Source organism: Sphaeramia orbicularis, chromosome 3, assembly GCF_902148855.1.
Source record: "Sphaeramia orbicularis chromosome 3, fSphaOr1.1, whole genome shotgun sequence".
Taxonomy (NCBI): Eukaryota; Metazoa; Chordata; class Actinopteri; order Kurtiformes; family Apogonidae; genus Sphaeramia; species Sphaeramia orbicularis.
The window spans coordinates 14,612,618-14,631,325 of record NC_043959.1 but is presented as its reverse complement, the minus strand read 5'-3'; the positions used below and the strand labels follow the sequence as shown (position 1 = coordinate 14,631,325).

At 37.0% G+C, this 18,708-nt stretch overlaps 1 protein-coding gene across 1 annotated transcript in view; it reads left to right on the top strand.

The window, feature by feature from the left end:
* The window catches only part of LOC115412400 (Golgi apparatus protein 1-like), a 36,197-nt gene that overhangs the window by 704 nt on the left and 16,785 nt on the right, over positions 1 to 18,708 (top strand). Inside the window, exons 2-12 of the mRNA XM_030124924.1 lie at positions 1,508 to 1,537; positions 2,000 to 2,086; positions 3,087 to 3,302; positions 4,496 to 4,699; positions 5,197 to 5,268; positions 6,648 to 6,834; positions 8,783 to 9,000; positions 9,430 to 9,551; positions 10,716 to 10,817; positions 16,881 to 17,034; positions 17,925 to 18,062. Coding sequence (XP_029980784.1) covers positions 1,508 to 1,537; positions 2,000 to 2,086; positions 3,087 to 3,302; positions 4,496 to 4,699; positions 5,197 to 5,268; positions 6,648 to 6,834; positions 8,783 to 9,000; positions 9,430 to 9,551; positions 10,716 to 10,817; positions 16,881 to 17,034; positions 17,925 to 18,062 — 1,530 coding nt within the window. The remainder of the gene's footprint in view (positions 1 to 1,507; positions 1,538 to 1,999; positions 2,087 to 3,086; positions 3,303 to 4,495; positions 4,700 to 5,196; positions 5,269 to 6,647; positions 6,835 to 8,782; positions 9,001 to 9,429; positions 9,552 to 10,715; positions 10,818 to 16,880; positions 17,035 to 17,924; positions 18,063 to 18,708) is intronic.

The window sequence follows — 18,708 nt, the reverse complement described above, 5'->3', positions numbered from 1 at the left end:
ATGTTTTTGTTTTAGTGCAAAAAAAAAACAAAAAAAAAAAACCCATTAAATTATGAAAATACTTACTTTTATAAACTATCTAAACAAAAAAGATGTGAATAACCTGAAAAAACGGACATTTCTTAAGAAAAATCAGTGCAATTTTAACCATATTCTGCCTCAACTGATCATTTCTCCATGTGCATTATGGATCAGATCTACAAAGACACTAAACACTGAGGAACAGGAGGAAAAGAGTTCAAATTGTGCTGAATTTATCTTTAGACTTTTCAGGTTGTTCATATTTGTTCAGGTTATTCACATTTTATTGTTACAGGATAGTTTGGACATGTAAATATTTTTATAATGTCATTTTTTACACTAAAACAAAGACAAGAATTTGAAGTAGTCATTATTTATAGACATAATGCAGTATTATTTTTTTCACATCAAACCAAGAAGAAAATATGGAGTCTTTTTTTTTTTTTTGTAGGTTATTATGCTATTATGCTGTGATACTATTATGAGTTGTGCAGCCTTGACTGTGGAATTTTTTGCACTTTGCAAATTCATCCCATGGGCCGCATTGGAGCCTTTGGCCTCCGGGCCGCATGTTTGAGACCCCTGCTTTAAATCAACTTCTACTGATGCATAGAAAATAGAAGGAAGAGGTTGAAATAAAAAAGAGCCATAAAAACTGAATGACTGCAGCTGATCATGTGCCCTTATCAGCAGAGACTGGAGGGAGCTTTATTTACACACAGTGAACTGCAGACATGAAGTATTTTCAAAAAGAAAACAAATGCAAACTGTTAAAATCAGACTCATAAGAAATATTTAAAAATCTAAATATTATAATAGGGATGTAACTATATGAAAATTTCATATCATGGTTATTGTGACTGAAATTATCACAGTTATCATTATTATCATGGTATTATTGAAATTGTTCTCAAAATGTTCAAAAAGTACTGATACACACACTGAAATAATTTAACCAAGTTGTATTAAAAAATAAAATAAAATAATTGGTACAATGTACCTTCTGTTGCAGAAACATTCAAATATTAACCCTTAGTGGTGTCGTCCCCCCCCCCCCCCCCCCAGTGACTTCACAGACCCCTTATACCTGCACCACAGCACATGCACTGGACAGCTGATTCTAATTCTGTATTTATAGAAAGATTTATAGAAATACTTAAATAAGATATTAATAATATGTCTTTCTCTCTCTCTCTCTCTTTCTTTCTCTCTCTCCTTTCTTCTTCTTCTTTCTTTCTTTCTCTCTCCTTTCTTCTTCTTTCTTTCTTTCTTTCTTTCTTTCTTTCTTTCTTTCTTTCTTTCTTTCTTTCTCTTTTTCTCTCTCTGTCTCTCTCTCTCTTCTCTCTCTCTGTCTCTCCCTCTCTCTCGCTCCCTCTCTCTCTCTCTGTCTCTCCCTCTCTCTTTCTCTCTCTCCCTCTCTCTTTCTCTCTCTGTCTCTCCCTCTCTCTCTCCCTCTCCTCTCTCTCTCTCTCTCTCTCGTCCACAGGACACAGACATTGCTCCTGACTGTAACCATGTGAGTATCCACTACAAACACAACTCCACTGAATGTACATCATTAAAGTACAAACCTGACGTTTGTGCGTACTGCACATGAACATGTATGAAGCTGTTCTGCACTTCTTTTGAGAAGGAACAACTATCAGTTTTGTTGAAGAACACTTCCTCTTCATGACACATCCAACATACGCTGCGGTTTTCTTTTCATCCGTTTCTCTGTGATATAATCTAAAATGGTCCATATTTGATTCCTTCTGCTGTTTCTTCTGTCTGAACTTGGACGTAGCACATGAACAGTCCCATGTTACAAACAGCCTGTTCACACCTGCAGTCATTCTCCAGCTGAAGGCTACAGGCTGACCTCACCTGTTCAAGGTTCTTGTTCCTGTGAAGGTGTGGTAACCATGCAGAGTGCAGCCTGGAGTTTCCCTGAGCTCTGTGTAAACTTTCCATGTGTCTGTTCCCTTGTCTTCTTCAGCTGCTGTGGAATTATAAACTCAATCTGACCTTAGATCCAAAGTTTGAGTCTGTGGCCATGGATGTCTGCAAGAGCACCATTGCTGAGGTCAGTGATCGTACTGAGGATCGCATCATTTCATCATGTCTTTATTACTGTTTGTCAGTGAAAACATGGAGAACTACGCAATGTCAGAAAAGAGTTGAGATCCACTATTTCAAACCTTCAAATGTTTCCTCTGTGCAGCCCAGCGGGGTAATAGTCTTTGATAATGCATAGGAATTTATATAAAAATACTATGTAATTATTTCCAGATTAAAATGACGCTATTTGTTTTTAAAAATACATTTATTTATTTATCTATTTTTTTGTTTATTTGTATTATTTGGTTTTATTTATTTATTATTTTATTTTATTTAAAAAAATATTTAAAAAATTTTACTTTTTTAAAAAAAAATTTATAATTTAATTTTTTTTAAGAACAATGCTATTCTTTTTTTTTATACTTATTTATTTATTTTCTATTCCTTTTTATTTTTTATTTGTATTATTTTTATTTATGTGTTATTTTATTTTATTTTTTATTTAAATTTTTTACTTTTTTTTTTTTTTTTTTTTTTTTTTTTAATAATGATGCTATTCTTCCCTCATGCTACAAACGTTTCCCTCTGTTTTGATACTATATAAGTGACATGTTTAATTTTGTTATAATGCTGTAGTGATTCAACAGTGACAGGGGATACGGAGCAAAGATTATGAAGAATTCAGTTTAGATGAGGAAATGCATTGCAACAACATTTTCATACGAAACCCTGAGAGTTTATTGATGTCACGTTAAACAACAATGACCGTGCCTGGATGTCTTCCTGCAGAATCCTAAAGAACAGCCTGGGTGCTGTGCCCAAACCTTTTTGCAGGGAAACCCCTTCATTTGTCAGCTGGTCTTGTAAAAACATGTCAACAAATATTTGTAGAACTAAATATTTTTCCAACATCAGTGTTCCTAAGGTGTTTTTTTTTTTTTTTTCACAATAATTGCAGCTTTATTTGCTTGAACAGGATGTTGGGGATGGTAACACCCTACTTTTGTACATGCAAATCCCTACAGATAAAGGAGTGTAAAGAGGAGGAGCATGGCAGGGGGTACCTGGTGTCCTGTCTGGTGGATCACCGTGGCAACATAAGTGAGTACCAGTGTAACCAGTATATCACCAAGATGACCAGTATCATCTTTAGTGACTACAGGCTGATCTGTGGCTTCATGGACAAATGTAAAGAAGACATCAACACACTGCGCTGTGGCAGCATCAGTGTGGGGCACAAGGTAAGGCCACCAGTTTCTATGAGCCCGTTGGAAACTAGTGTTTTAGGGCTCATTTAGAAACCATTTACACCTGAAATGAAAAAAGCAATATGTATCCGATGGAAGTAAATCTGTCTCATCAGATTTTGGATTCTAAAAGCCACTGAATTTCTAGCACTGAATTTTTTTGCACTGAAATTAAGTATCTGATTTTTTTTTTTTTGCACTAAAATTAAGTATCTGAATTTTTTGTCTCTCAATTTAACTATGTTCATATATTTAGAACAGAGAAATTCAGAAGCAAAAAATTCAGATCACACATCAGGGACACCAAGGCTAAACAATCGCTTCTATCTCAAGTCAAACCCACAGCCAGCCAATCGAGTTCCGTTAGATTGGTCATGTGACAGCAATGCAGGAAGACGGTCAGTGCGGGTGTGTGATCTGAATTTTTTGCATCTGAATTTTTTGCTTTTGAATTTTTTGCATCTGAATTTTTTGCATCTGATTTTTTGCTTTTGAATTTTTTGCATCTGATTTTTTTGTATCTAAATTTTTTTGCATTTGAATTTTTTGCTTTTGAATTTTTTGCATCTGAGTATTTTTATTCTAAATTTATGAACATAGTTAAATTAAGAGACAAAAAATTCTAATACTTAATTTCAGTGCAAAAAAAATTCAGATACTTAATTTCAGTGCAAAAAAATTTCCGATCCTTAATTTCAGTGCAAAAAAATAAAATAAAATCGATGCTTAATTTCAGTGCAAAAAAACATTCCGATACCTAATTTCAGTGCAAAAAAATTCCGATCCTTAATTTCAGCGCAAAAAAAAAATTCCGATACTTAATTTCAGTGCAAAAAAAATTCTGATCCTTAATTTCAGTGCAAAAAAAAAAAAATTCGATGCTTAATTTCAGTGCAAAAAAAAAAAATTCAATGCTTAATTTCAGTGCAAAAAAATTTCTGATCCTTAATTTCAGTGCAAAAAAGAAAAATTCCGATCCTTAATTTCAGTGCAAAAAAATATCGATACTTAATTTGAGTGCAAAAAAATCAGTGCTACAAATTCAGTGGTTTTTATAACTCAGAATCTGATGAGACAGATTTACTTGAGATCATATTGGGCTGAATGTGGACCTGAACTGAAAAGAGTTTGACAGCCCTGCTTTTCAGGCTCAGTCTTCATCTTGTTTCCGTCTTTGTGTTTGTCAGGACGTCCACTCTCAGGGGGAGGTGATCGCATGTCTGGAGAAGGCGCTGGTGAGGGAGGCGGAGCAGCAGGACCAGGTCCATCCAATCACAGACCAGTGTCAGACGGCCATCCTGCGGGTGGCGGAGCTGTCGTCAGATGACTTCCACCTGGACAGACACCTCTACTTCTCCTGCAGAGACGACCGCGAGAGGTTCTGTCACAATGTGAGGAGACGCATGGCTTCAGCTGTGTCCAACATAATAATTTTATTTATTTATTTATTTATTCATTTATTTATTTATTTATTTATTTATTTGTGTATGTATGTATGTATGTATGTATGTATGTATGTATGTATTTATTTATTTATATTTATTTTTGTGTCTTATTTTTTATTTTTTAAAGTATTTTTTAATTTTTTAATTTAAATTTTTTATTTGTGTATATATATATATATATATATATATATATATATATATATATTTTTTTTTTTTTTTTTTAATTTTTTAATTTTTTTATTTTATTTTTTTTTTTAATTTTTTAAAAATGTTTTAAAATTTTTATTTATTTATTTATTTTTTATTTTTAATTTTTAATTTATTATTATTATTATTATTATTATTATTATTATTATTATTATTATTATTATTATTATTATTTAAATTTGTCCAACATAATAGTAACAGTGATAATAGGAGCGTGTTGTTTGTCTTTTCCTCAGACTCAGGCAGGAGAAGGAAAAGTCTACAAGTGTCTGTTCAATCATAAGTTTGAGGAGTCCATGTCAGAAAAGGTAAGACCATCAGGGTTATTAAAGTTCATGAAAACTAAGACTCAAACCAAAGCTACCAAAAAAGCATTATGAAAATAGGAAACCAAAAATTATGGAAGCAATTCTGTCTCATCAGATTGTGAATTTTAAAAGCCATTGAATTTGTAGCACTGAATTTTTTTGCACTGAAATTAAGTATCTGAATTTTTTGTCTCTTAATTTAACTATATTCATAAATTTAGGAAAAAAAATTCAGATGCAAAAAATTCAAATGCAAAAAATTCAGGTGCAAAAAATTCACAAAAAATCACAACAGGATCTAATGCTGTATCACAAAATGTTCCTGTGTTCAAACTTAAATTCTGTTTTACAGACATTACAGTTTCAGATCCTGTTCAAATGTTCATATTCTATTAGTTCAGAACTAACATCAGAACATTATTTATGTGCGATCCCAACAAAGGAACTAACATTATTTAACCCTTTCATGCACAGTGGTCACTACAGCGGACAGTTCTTCTCCAGCTGTTCTCTTGTATATTCATGGGTTTTGTTGTTTTAGTTTTATATCAGCCAACACAGTGAACACTTACGCACCATCTCAAACACTGACATTCAGACCGTTACTGTAACTGTGCTGTTTTTGATAAACCTGATCTGCACTAACATGTTTTAGTGTAAATCAATTGTTATTTGTTAGACAAGAAGGTTTTTTTTTGCATATCATCTCGATGAAGTGAGGAATTACTAGCATTAGAATATGTTAAAATGTGAGAAGACATCAGATTAGCAGCATTAAACATGTTTTTATTTCATTGTTTTCATATCCCTCTCTGATATTGGATTTTAAACACATGTTTCTTTACTTCAGAAATTAAATGCATGGATATTTTTGTAACTCCACAGAAAAAAACAAACAAACTCGATTGCATTGTTTTTTTCTTGCCTAAGGAGGAATAAAAACACTGAAGAAAAAAATCTTGACTAAGGTTCTCACAATTCATGCATGAAAGGGTTAATAAAACAGTGTTAAATAATAATAAATAAAATATAAACAAAAAAGTCAAACAAAAAAAGTAAAATGAACCTCCACAATATCTGCATTTGAATAAATACCTAAAAATATCGATACAGAACTTTTTAATATTAATACAGTATTGTGAAATGAAATATTGCGATATATTGCAGAACCAATATTTTCTCACAGCCCTACTCATTGATCAGGAATTAATCACACGTGACCAGACCTTTGGTGCTGGATTGCAGATGTTGTATGAATATATATTTGCGGTTTGTTCCGTTTCTACACCTCCTTGACCACTTGTTGGACTTGTCACTAATCTTCCCCTGTTTATTGTGCCTCATCACTATGTTGTTTTGTCGTCTTTCATGGCTCCCAGTGTCATGAGGCTCTAACTACCCGTCAGAAGCTGATCTCTCAGGACTACAGGGTCAGTTACTCTCTGGCTAAAACCTGTAAGGGTGACCTGAAGAAGCAGCGCTGCAGCGTGGACGCCAGCCTCCCACGAGCCAGAGAGGCGCGGCTGTCCTACCTTCTGCTGTGTCTGGAAGCCGCCGTGCACCGAGGTGGGACACGACACCACGGCCAAGACAAACGTGGCCAAGAAATACAGTACTTTAAGAATGTAGTATGTACCAAAAAAAAAAATACAATCAGACTTTCTGCAATGATAACTTTAAAAATGACTTTGCGACAAAATTTCCAAAAACACTCGAGTGACATTTGGGTTTGTTCTGTAAACAAGTGGACTGTGTTTCTGATGGAGTCATCTACGAAGGTGTTCAGTGTGAGGGAAGTGATTCAGGTGCAGAAGCACAGACAGACAAATGGATTAGAGAGAATTAGGATCTGACTGGAGTTGGACACATTTGAACAAACATCTGGGACCAAAGTCAGACGATGATTTAAAGCAGTGTTTCTCAAACTGTGGGGCGGGCCCCCCCTGGGGGGGGCACGAAGGCTTTCCAGGGGGTGTATGGGATCATTCCAAGGTGTTTTGTTTTTTTTCTTTCGGTTAGAACATGTATGAGGTGGAACTAATGTTTTAGTGTTGGAGCACCCTGGACTCATTTAAGGGACGTACAACAAACCAATCTACTGCCATAGTGATCTGTCACTAGACTAGTCCAAGAGTTTAGGTTTGGACAATGGACAAGGATTGGACTGGAAAAGAAAAATGTGCAATGTTTCTGGTTTTGCACAGTTTGTACAGATTGCACTTTAATGTTCTGAGATGTGCAACGGAAACAGGCTCATTGCAGCCACTGATATTGTTAAAATGTTCATCTTTGTTACCAAAATTTGTTTGTTGTTCTACAAAAAAAATCTACCTTATTGTCATAGTTGTAAGATAATTACACATTTCCTATTTTTAATTGGAAAAATAATGTCTCAGGGAGCAGTTTTGTTGACGTCATTTATATTGTTCAATCAAAAATCAAAGTTATTTTTAATTTGCACAACAAATTCTTCAAGGAAAAGTAAAAAGTATTCTAACGATATTGATGTTTCTTTCAATAAAAGTAATAATTGCACCACAGGTACAATGTTGTTGGGGTTGAGGGGGGCTTGGAGATTTTTCGTGCTCCAAAGGGGGGCCTGACAGAAAAAGTTTGAGAACCACTGATTTAAAGTGAGGTGACAAATCACAAATCACAGTCGTCTTCTGGTCCCCATTCCAGTAGAATAAATAGTAGGAAAGAATCTATCGATACAAAAGAAAAGTTGACTGTTGACAGGCTGACCCAAGACCTGTGTGTTGGTGTCCAGCCCCTCATGGCGGTTCGACCCCCGTATGACCACAGACAGTTTGGTTCACATCCCTGATAAGATGTCAGATGTGGTGGGGGCGGGGCCTGAACCAAAAGGTGAAACTCTTAATCCACCAGTCATACTTTGATTCTTTGATTATAATGGATAGCAAGTTAACGAAAACTAATGAAATTACGAAAACTAGAGTTGTAAAAACATTTTTGTTAACTGAAATAAATAAAAACTTTAATTAAAAGAAAAAAATGATTACTAACTGAAACTGTATTGTGTGTTTACAAAACTAACTAAAACGTATGAAAATTATGGATAAAATTCCCTTCGTTTTTGTCTTTGTCAATGTCAGATTGATACAAAATCGATTTATTTCCCTCAAGAAATTTTAGCTGCTGTCACCATACGACACTTGACGGTCCGTCACTTGTGGTTTCCAGTCGTCTTCTGGTCCCCACTCTACCTGGAAACATGGAGACTGAAGTTGGGAGAAAGCAGCAGAGTCCTGTCTGGGATTTATTTGAATACGACGGAGAAGAAGAGAAAAGATACAACAAAACTAAAACTAATACTAAAACTAAACTAAAACTAAGCATTTAGAAGAAAAGGAAAACTAATAAAAACTAGTAAACCTGCTTTAAAAATGTATTAAAACTAACTGAATTAGAGGAAAAAAAAAAGTCCAAACTAAATAAAACTAAACTAGAATGAAAAATCCAAAACTATTTTCACCCTGCTGTGTGTGTTCAGGTCGCTCCGTCAGCGGGGAGTGTCAGGGCGAGATGTTGGACTACAGACGGATGCTGATGGACGATTTCTCTCTGAGTCCGGAGATCGTGCTGCACTGTCGGACGGAGATCGACGCCCACTGCTCCGGTCTGCACCGAAAAGGCCGGACGCTGCACTGCCTGATGAGGATCGGCCGAGGCGATCGCAGCCCCATCGTGGACGGTGTCTGTCAGAGCGCCGTAAGAACACCCACAAACCCTGGTTCCACCGAGGCAGTTCAGCGGCTCATTCAGGGCCTTTGCTAGGGCTGGATTTATTTATTTGGTATTTCTTACAGACCCTCTAAGACAGGGGTGTCAAACTCATTTTAGTTCAGGAGCCACATATAGACTAATATGACATAAAGTGGGCCGGACCAGTAAAATAATATAAATAATAGGATAAGAACTGATAAATTATATCAACTCCAAAGTTTTTTCTTATATTTTTGGGTGAAAAAAGTCAAATTCCATATGAAAATGTTTTTATCTACGAACTGTACTTGAACATAGCACGAACAAATATGAACAACCTGCAAATTCTGAAGAAAAATAAGTGCAGTTTTAACAATATTACCCCGTAGTTTATCATTTACACATGTACAGTATGGATATGTGTTTGTTTTGCAGCTGCAGACTCTGATCCAGTCTGCCGACCCTGGTGCTGACTACCGCATTGACAGAGCGCTCAATGAAGCCTGCGAGTCCGTCATCCAGACCGCCTGTAAACACATTCGCACTGGTGACCCAATGTGAGGCCACACACATGCACACAAACGCTGGAAAAAGGGGGCTGCTCAGCCACTACCCATGTCCATGTGGGCCCCAGGAGGGTTCCATTTGGGCCACATAAAAGGGTCCCATGTGGGTTTGTCCGCAGTTTCCATGGTGACCCCACATGCGTTTGCCCATATCAGAATCAAAATCAGAATCAGAATCAGATTCAGAATCAGAATCAGAATCAGAATCTCTTTATTGTAATTGTACCAAGTACAACAAAATTGAGGTAAAGCTCTCCGGTTCAGTGCAAGAATTTACAGACAGACAACAAATATCAGTAAAACAACGACAACTATCAGTAAAACAATGACAACTATCAGTAAAACAACAACAAATATCAGTAAAATAACAAATATCAGTAAAACAACAACAAATATCAGTAAAATAACAAATATCAGTAAAACAACAACAAATATCAGTAAAATAACAACAAATATCAGTAAAACAAAAACACATATCAGTAAAAGGTATAGTTATTTACATTAAAAAATAAAAAGTCTTGCAAACTAAGATATCTGTAAAACATAGAAGTAGTGCAAATGACATGAAAGATAAATATCGTGGGATAGTGTGAAGAATAAATAATGTGATATATTCCGATTCTGATTCTGATTCTGATATGGGCAAACACATGTGGGGTCACCGTGGAAACTGTGTATAATGGAATTACTTTGCACATTTACACCTCCAATGAAATTATGATGGCAGTGGGGAGTTTAGTTTAGTTTACTGAACCTTACCTCTGCCTTTGGTACTACTGCCAGTGAAATAATGGTTAATGGGCTCTAGTTGTAAAACCCTTTAAGGCAAATCTCTTATTTGTAGTAGTAGCCCATGTCAAACTGAATACAGTTGAATTTAATACATTTGTGGCTGATTCTGATTGAAAATCTTCATACAAACACATAGATACATGTTGGTGAAACAAGGTTTACTATTTCAAAAATTCATGGGAATACACTGAGATACTGTTTCTTTCTCCCCTTGCTAAATGCCAAACATTAAAAAAGGGGAAGAAAAGGTCAAATAAAGTAAGACTTGGAATAAATACAGTGGTACATGTCAGTCTGTTTACAATAGACATGACTGTGCAGATATTATTTTGTCGTTGACTTTACAAACTGGTGTTTATGCAGGATCCTGTCATGTCTGATGGAGCATCTGTACACAGAGAAGATGGTGGAAGACTGTGAGCACAGACTGCTGGAACTGCAGTATTTTATATCCAGAGACTGGAAGTGAGTCTGCTTTTTAAAGCCTCTGCAAACATGCCTTGAAATAGTAAATGTGTATAAATGATATCAAATCTGAGCTTCCGTTAAGTATCATGAAGATAATGAGCTAGGGATGCACCGATACCGATACGAGTATCAGCATCGGCTCCGATACTCAGTGTGTGTACTCGTACTCGTAAAAGACATCCGATACAAACGCACTGATACCACTTACAGCTGTGTGACAGTCACAGTTCAGTGCAGCAGGTACGCAGCGGTGGAATAATGTGTGTGGAGTGTGAAGAGTGTGGAGATTTTTCAAAATAAATGATGGTGATAACAGTAACGCTGACTGCAAGTAACGTTACAGACACAGACAGACGTAGCGTTCTGTCCGTCCTCTGCGTACATTCCATCCGTTTACCAGGGGCTGGCGGATGCGTTCCCAGAATGAGAATACCAGCGGGAGTACGGAGCGGTGTGGACCGCCGCCAACAGAAGTGAAAACCAAACTTCTGGCTCATTTCTCTTTTCTCTACCTGCTGAAGCTAAGCTGTTAAACCTTACTAATGAAAACACTGCATTAGTATCACATTAGTGTTACCTCTGTCGTCTCCATGTTTGTTATTACTGACTTTCTTCTTCTCCTTCTCAAAAAACTTTCCTCTTCTTCGTGGTATTTGTCCAGTATGGTTAATTCAGAGCGGCGCCCCCTGGTGGATTAATTCAGAAACGCTCATTCCAACACATTAAATGTCAGTAGCAGCACTTTGTTCCAGTCAGACTAATGACAACGACAATAAAGCACATTTACAAAAGGAACTAAGAACTGGAATGGGATTATTAAGTACTCGTATCGGTACTTGGTATCGGCAAGTACTCAGATGTAAGTACTCGTACTTGGTCTGGAAAAAAGTGTTATCGGTGCATCCCTATAATGAGCGAGAATGAAACTGTCGCTCAATAATATAAAAATGTAATCAATCATGTAATCATTTTTTCTTCTTCAGCCTTAAACTTGTAATAATTTGTATATAAATGTACAAATGACAGAATGAATGTAGAATAAATACAGAAATATGTTTTGAATGTATAGCATATTGCTGAATCTACATTCAAATACACATGAACTAAAAATTGTGAACTGTAAACTAAAATTCCCCTAAAAAAACAAAAAACACAAAATCGACTCTCAGCTTGAAAGACATATTTTTATTTGCATTAACAAAAATAAGAACAAAAACAGTCCTATATGTTACAGTGAAATTTGAACAGGTGAGGTCAGCAGAACTCTAACCCCACTGTAAACTGTGTTTGTGAAGCACCATGAGTCCCATGAGCCACCCAAGCCCAAAAAGACTCCTGTTCCAGCCTGATGGTGTCCTTTAGTTCAAGTCCACCACTAGGTTTCAGGATCACCACCGTGACAGGCACCAGAGACTTTATGGCACAGGTGTCAAACATGCGGCCCGTGGGCCAAATCTGGCCCGCCAAACAGTTCAGTCCGGCCCCTGGGATGAATTTGTGAAATGTAAAAATTACACTGAAGATATTAACAATCAAGGATGTTAGAATCATTTTAGGTTATTTCAATCTAAAGTGGATCAGAGCAGTAAAAGACTATCATAACAACCTATAAACAAGTGCTCAGAGAACACAAACCTCCACCAAGCACCCCGAATGGTGTGCATGTGTGGATCGACTATTTCTTTTTAAATTCAACAGTTTCAAGGTTGTTCCATACAGCAGAAAAAGTTGAAGCTTGGTACCAGTCATGTGTATGTCAAATTATATTCAATTCCAATCAATATTTGTAGTAGTAGTAGTAGTAGTAGTAGTAGTAGTAGTAGTAGTAGTAGTAGTAGTAGTTTATTTCGAGCACATAGAATCATCGTATAACAAAGAATCATACAACATAATTATAATAAATAAATAAATACAATTTTTTTGCGCTCGAAAAGGAGTGGGAAGAAGTATAACTTACTGACTCCCACCCCCTTTTTACAAACTAATAATCAAACTAGATCTGCTTCCTTTGCTTTGTTAACACACATTTTCCTCTGTATATTTTTTACAATAACACAAAACATCCCTACAAACCATTCATATACACTCTTTTAGTCACCTCATACACAATCAGATTTGCATAATCAACCGTTTTTATTATAAACTATAATATTTGTATGCACTTTAAATATTTACTCCAAATACAATGATCAATAAATATGATAGTATCTTCTTATCATGATAACCAATTAACTACAAAAATACCTTATTTTATGCGTACTTCTATAATGTTCTATATTTTGCTATTATAGTGGATTTATACATCCTTTTAAATGCACAAATTGAAGGAGACATTTTTAGGTTTTGCTCCAGATTATTCCACAGATGTACCCCTCTGACAGAGATACACTTGCTTTTTATGTTTGTTCTACATTTAATTTTCTTGTTTTCTTGATGAGTTATAATGAAAAATGTGTGGTAAATGGCATTTTTAATGTTAAATGTAAATGTCCACAGAGTCCACATTCCACAGTGGATGTGGACAATTTTGTGCCAGATACAAGATATTGTTCTAAGCTACAGGTGGATCAAATTGGAGGCTAATCAGAGTCATTTTGAATTTTTGATGAATTTTGGAAAATTGCTCAATGATGAGAGATAGGAAAATTGTAGATTTTGTGACCTTGCTGTGACCTTGAACTTTGGCCTACTTAGCCCAAAATTTAATGGGTCCGTCCCAGGGCCTAGGCCTATCTGTGGGGACAGTTTGGTAAAGATGGTTGGAATAGTTTTCCTGTAAAGTTGCTAACAAACAAACAAACAAACAAACAAAAACAAACAAACACACAAACAAACACACAAAGCAAAGTGATCACAGTACCTCCTGGTGGAGGTAATAATGAAAACTGTAAATTTTTCTCTTTGTTTTAGTGTAAAAAAAAAAAAGTAAAATTACACAAAAATGTTTACATTTACAGACTAGCCTTTTACAAAAAATGTGAATATCTGAAATGTCTTAAGAGAAGTATGTGGAATTTTAATAATATTCTCCTTGTTATTTAATGGTTTGTGCATTTGTAGATCCACTGTGATCTCTAAGTTGTGATTTACTTGTATAAATGATAAACTAAAGTGTAATATTGTTAACATTGCACTTATTTTACTAAAGAATTTTCAGGTTGTTCATATTTGTTCATGTTATGTTCGAGTAGAATTCGTAGATGTAAATTTTCATTACGGAATTTACTTTTTTCACTCAAAAGTTCTTATCCTATTATTTATATTATTTTACTGGTCTGGCCCACTTCAGATCGTGTTAGGCTGAATGTGGAACTGAACTAAAATGAGTCTGACAGCCCTGCTTTATGGCCACAACTCTGCACAGCTGCTTTGTCAGTGGAGGTCCTTTACATAGTCCATGTCCTTGAAGATCTCCTGGACACAGGGTTCTGCCAGACGTCTGCAGAACATCCTTAAAGTACATTTGGCTCTGTTGGGTCTGACCTGGATTCCTCTGTGACCTCAGGTCCAACTCACCACCAGGTGGAGGCCAGATGACAGATGTCCACCTGTCTGGACCCGAGTGTTCCAGACAGGTGCAAGTCTGATCAAATGACCACTGACCACACACTCGATCATGGAGCTATGGTCTATGGCAGAGGTCACCAACCCTGGTTCTCCAGATCTACTCCTGCATGTTTAAATGTATCCCTCTACCAACACACGTGGTTCAAATGATCAGCCTATCATCAAGCTCTGCAGAAGCCTGATGACGACTGGCCGGTTTACTGGAAGAGGGAAACATCTTTTTATTTATTTATTTTTTATTAGTGATAGTTAACAAGACAATGTGGGCAGAAAAACAACAACAACACATAAACAAAGGGAAAATTAAACAAATAAGCAAACAAACCAAACCAAAACAACAATGACAGAGTATTGACAAACAACAATGAAAAAGATCATAAATGTAAATAGCAACTAAACAATATAGACTGGTGAGGGGCGATAGGGAAAAGGGGAAGAGGAGGGTGTGAATGAAAGTGAGAAAGAGAGAGGGGGGAGTGACGGGGAAAATAATTATTATTGTATGATACAAAAATCTATAATAATAACACCAGTAGCCTAGTTTGCTAGTATTATTGTGGCGGTGGTAGTGGCAGAGGCAGCCACAATACAACAGTGAGTTAAATAATTTAATATTTGTAATAATGTATTTGTATCAGTTACTATTTGTTTTGACTTTACATGAATCAGTTTAAATTAATATGGCTGTGGGGTGGGGGTGGGGGTGGAGCCCAGCATGCAGAGCTCAAGGAGGGGAGGACACCATCAACCCCCCCCACAACCTCCAGCACCCCCAGCAGCACAGTCACAGCACAAGGACCAGACCAGTCATGGCCAGTCAAAGAGTGTTCCTTATGGAAACATCTAAAACATGCAGGATAGTAGATCTCAAGGACCAGGGTTGGTGACCCCTGGTCTATGGGGATCAGGTACCACATGCACTTCTGAACACCAACCTGCTCATACAAGGTGTTTATGATGGAAAAATGCGTATACTTAAACAGAAGTGCAGTAACAGAACACCACTGGGTTCAGTTCAGGAAAGTTTCCCAGTCACACCCCTGCAAACCTCACTGTCATTTCCACATGAGCGCTGAAGTCCTCCAGACCTTCAATAGAGTCCCCCAGTGGAGCACCTTCCAGTACCACACCCAGAGCCTCCAAGAAGGCTGGGCACTTTGAACTACTGTAGGGTACAGAAGTGTGTTTCCCCCAACCTGTGGGCACAGGAAAGCAACCCTCATTCACTGGGGCAAACGTCCATGTACAGGCACTGGGCTCAGGTCCGATGGGTGACCCCTCATCTGCTCTGTGCCTTTAATCCTTGGCAACTTCCCCTCCTTGGGAAGACTGGTTCCAGAGCCCAAGCTGTGTACACAGGTGAGCCTGGGTATATGGAGTCCTACCTCTCAACCTCCTACAATATTTTTGGCTCCTTCCCCACAAGGGAGGTTACAACCCAGGTCCCTAGTGTCAGTTCTGGTGACCAGGGATCAGGCCAACAGGGCCTCTGCCCTCGGCTGTCAATCAGTCCACAGGGCACCTCCTACAGGAGGCGGGTCCACAGAACAGCAGTTCCATGTGGCTTCTTTGGGCTGAGCTGGGCCCCATGAATAAAACTCAACGACCAGGTTAGACCTCCTCCCTGGTCTGGCTCCAGGGTTGGGTCCTGGTAACTCTAATCTGTACGAGTGTAAGGAGTTCCTAGATTTCTTTTTGATCCTAGAGGTCATGGTCAACTAGAACCAATTTGCCTTGAGAAATCCTACCAGGGACTAAATATCTCTGAACGTACTGTAGCTCCTAGGATCATTCAGGCAGTCGTGTACAGCCATCGAGGCCCCGGAAATTAGATAATCAGCTGAAATGGCAAATGTTTTTCATATGCGCTAATATATAGTAAACTAGAAAAGCACTTGGAGAGCGCAGACCCCCACCAAGGCAGATTAGTCCCCACCCCCACCCCCCATCCTGATCACCACCACAATGTAATCATTTGTTCGTTGTGTCAGTATCAACATTTCATGAAAACTTCATCCAAATCCATCCATAACTTTTTGAGTTATCTTGCTAACAGACAAATCCTGATGAAAACATTACCTTTGCCGTTCCTTGGCAGAGGTACTTTACATGTTAATTCTTACAACACTAAAATAAATACAAATTCACACACTTAGAAAAACCAAAAACAACATGCTCATTATGATTGAACTGACAATGACATCATCACCAGAGCTAAATGTGAAAGTTGGATCACATTAAATATGGTTTAATACTAATAACTTTCATACAGTGTGTAGCTTAACTGAGTCTGAGGTTAGCAAGTAAGTTAGCAAAGTAGCAAGACTAGGTGGGTGCATTCTGGGATGTTATTTTTGAATAATTTATAGAATCAGTTATGTAATTTGCATGTCCAGCTTTACCACAACCAACTGAATTCAGATTTCCTGAAACTTAAAAGACAAGACGTCGTTTGTGTGAGTCTCCAAAATCCTGTATTCTTCTGTGTCTCAGGCTGGATCCTCTGTTGTTTAAGAAGTGTCAGGGTGACGCTGCTCGGCTCTGTCATGCACACGGCTGGAATGAGAGCAGTGAGCTGATGCCGCCGGGTGCCGTGTTCTCGTGTCTGTACCGCCACGCCTACCGCACCGAGGCCCAGGGACGACGGGTATGACGACAAGATGATAAGAGTTTGGTTTTCTAGAGGAGGAGAATTTACAACTGTAAAGGAATCCCTTGTTCCCACTATATCAAATTAATGTTCAAATTTAGCACGTTTGAGGATCTGTGTTTTTCACTGGATAGAAGGGGAATTAGATATGGAAGTAAATCTGTCTCATCAGATTTTGAATTATAAAAGCCACTGAATTTCTAGCACTGAATTTTTTTGCGCTGAAATTAAGTATCTGAATTTTTTTGTCTCTCAATTTAACTATGTTCATATATTTAGAATAAAAAAATTCAGATGCAAAACTTCAGATGCAAAAAATTCCGAAGCAAAAAATTCAGACGCAAAAAATTCAGATCACACATCTGGGACACCAAGGATAAGCAATCGCTTCTATCTCAAGTCAAACCGACAGCCATCCAATCGAGTTATGTTAGGTTGGTCATGTGACCCCAATGCAGGAAGACAGTCAACGCGGATGTGTGATCTGAATTTTTTGCACCTGAATTTTTTGCATGTGAATTTTTTGCATCTGATTTTTTTGCATCTAAATTTTTTGCATCTGAATTTTTTGCATCTGATTTTTTTTATTCTAAATTTATGAACATAGTTAAATTAAGAGGCAAAAAATTCAGATACTTAATTTCAGTGCAAAAAAAAATTCAGATACTTAATTTCAGTGCAAAAAAAAAAAAAAATCAGTGCTACAAATTCAATGGCTTTTAAAATTTAAAATCTGATGAGACAGATTTGCTTCCATAATTAAAGATTGAAAAGGAACTAAAGCTATAATTAAAATAAGAAAAATCCATCATTCTAACCACTAAGGAACGTAGCTTGTTGCAGGATCACAAATACAAACCTGCTGCTTGCTTCGTGCACATCTGCAGTTATCTCGCGACTGTAAGGTGGAGGTGCAGAGGATCCTCCATCAGAGGGCGCTAGAGGTGAAGCTGGACCCTGAGCTGCAGAAACTCTGCATAACGGACCTCGGAAAGTGGTGCAGCGAAAAGACAGATGCTGGACAGGTCAGTGCTGATCTGTGCACATAGTTATTTAGATAGACATTAACCTCCTCAGACCCAGCTATGGGTTTTCTGTCCTCATTTGTGGACAAGAGTTTCACAACTTTATACAAAAAAGAAAAGAAAAGAAAAGAAAAGAAAAGAAAAGAAAAGAAAAGAAAAGAAAAGAAAACTGTCCACCACAAAGGACATTCCATAGAAATTTTAAAAACTGCATCTGAAAAAACTGTTGCATCATGATGTTTCCAATACTGACATTTTTTAAATTAAAAAACAAAAAAAGCTTTTACTTTGCTGACATTTCCTGGGTCTCAGAAGGTTAAGGTTCTATAATAACTCAAAATGTCAATAAGAAATAATACGAGCAATAATAAAACACTATTATGAGTTATGAAACTGCAGTGGATATTATTAAATGAATATTATTTAAACAGGGGCCAATGAAATAGACTAACACTAACTGTTGTAATCAACAATGAACTCTTGATAAACAAATATGTGATAATAAGAAATACAAAGTATACATTTGTAAACACTACATAAAAGCCAGAGTAAATACTAAGGATACTTGGTACGCTCCTGGTATCAGTGTCAAATTTAGGTCCAAGCTAAAATAAAGTACAGCTTAGGGCCTCATGATCTGCAGGGG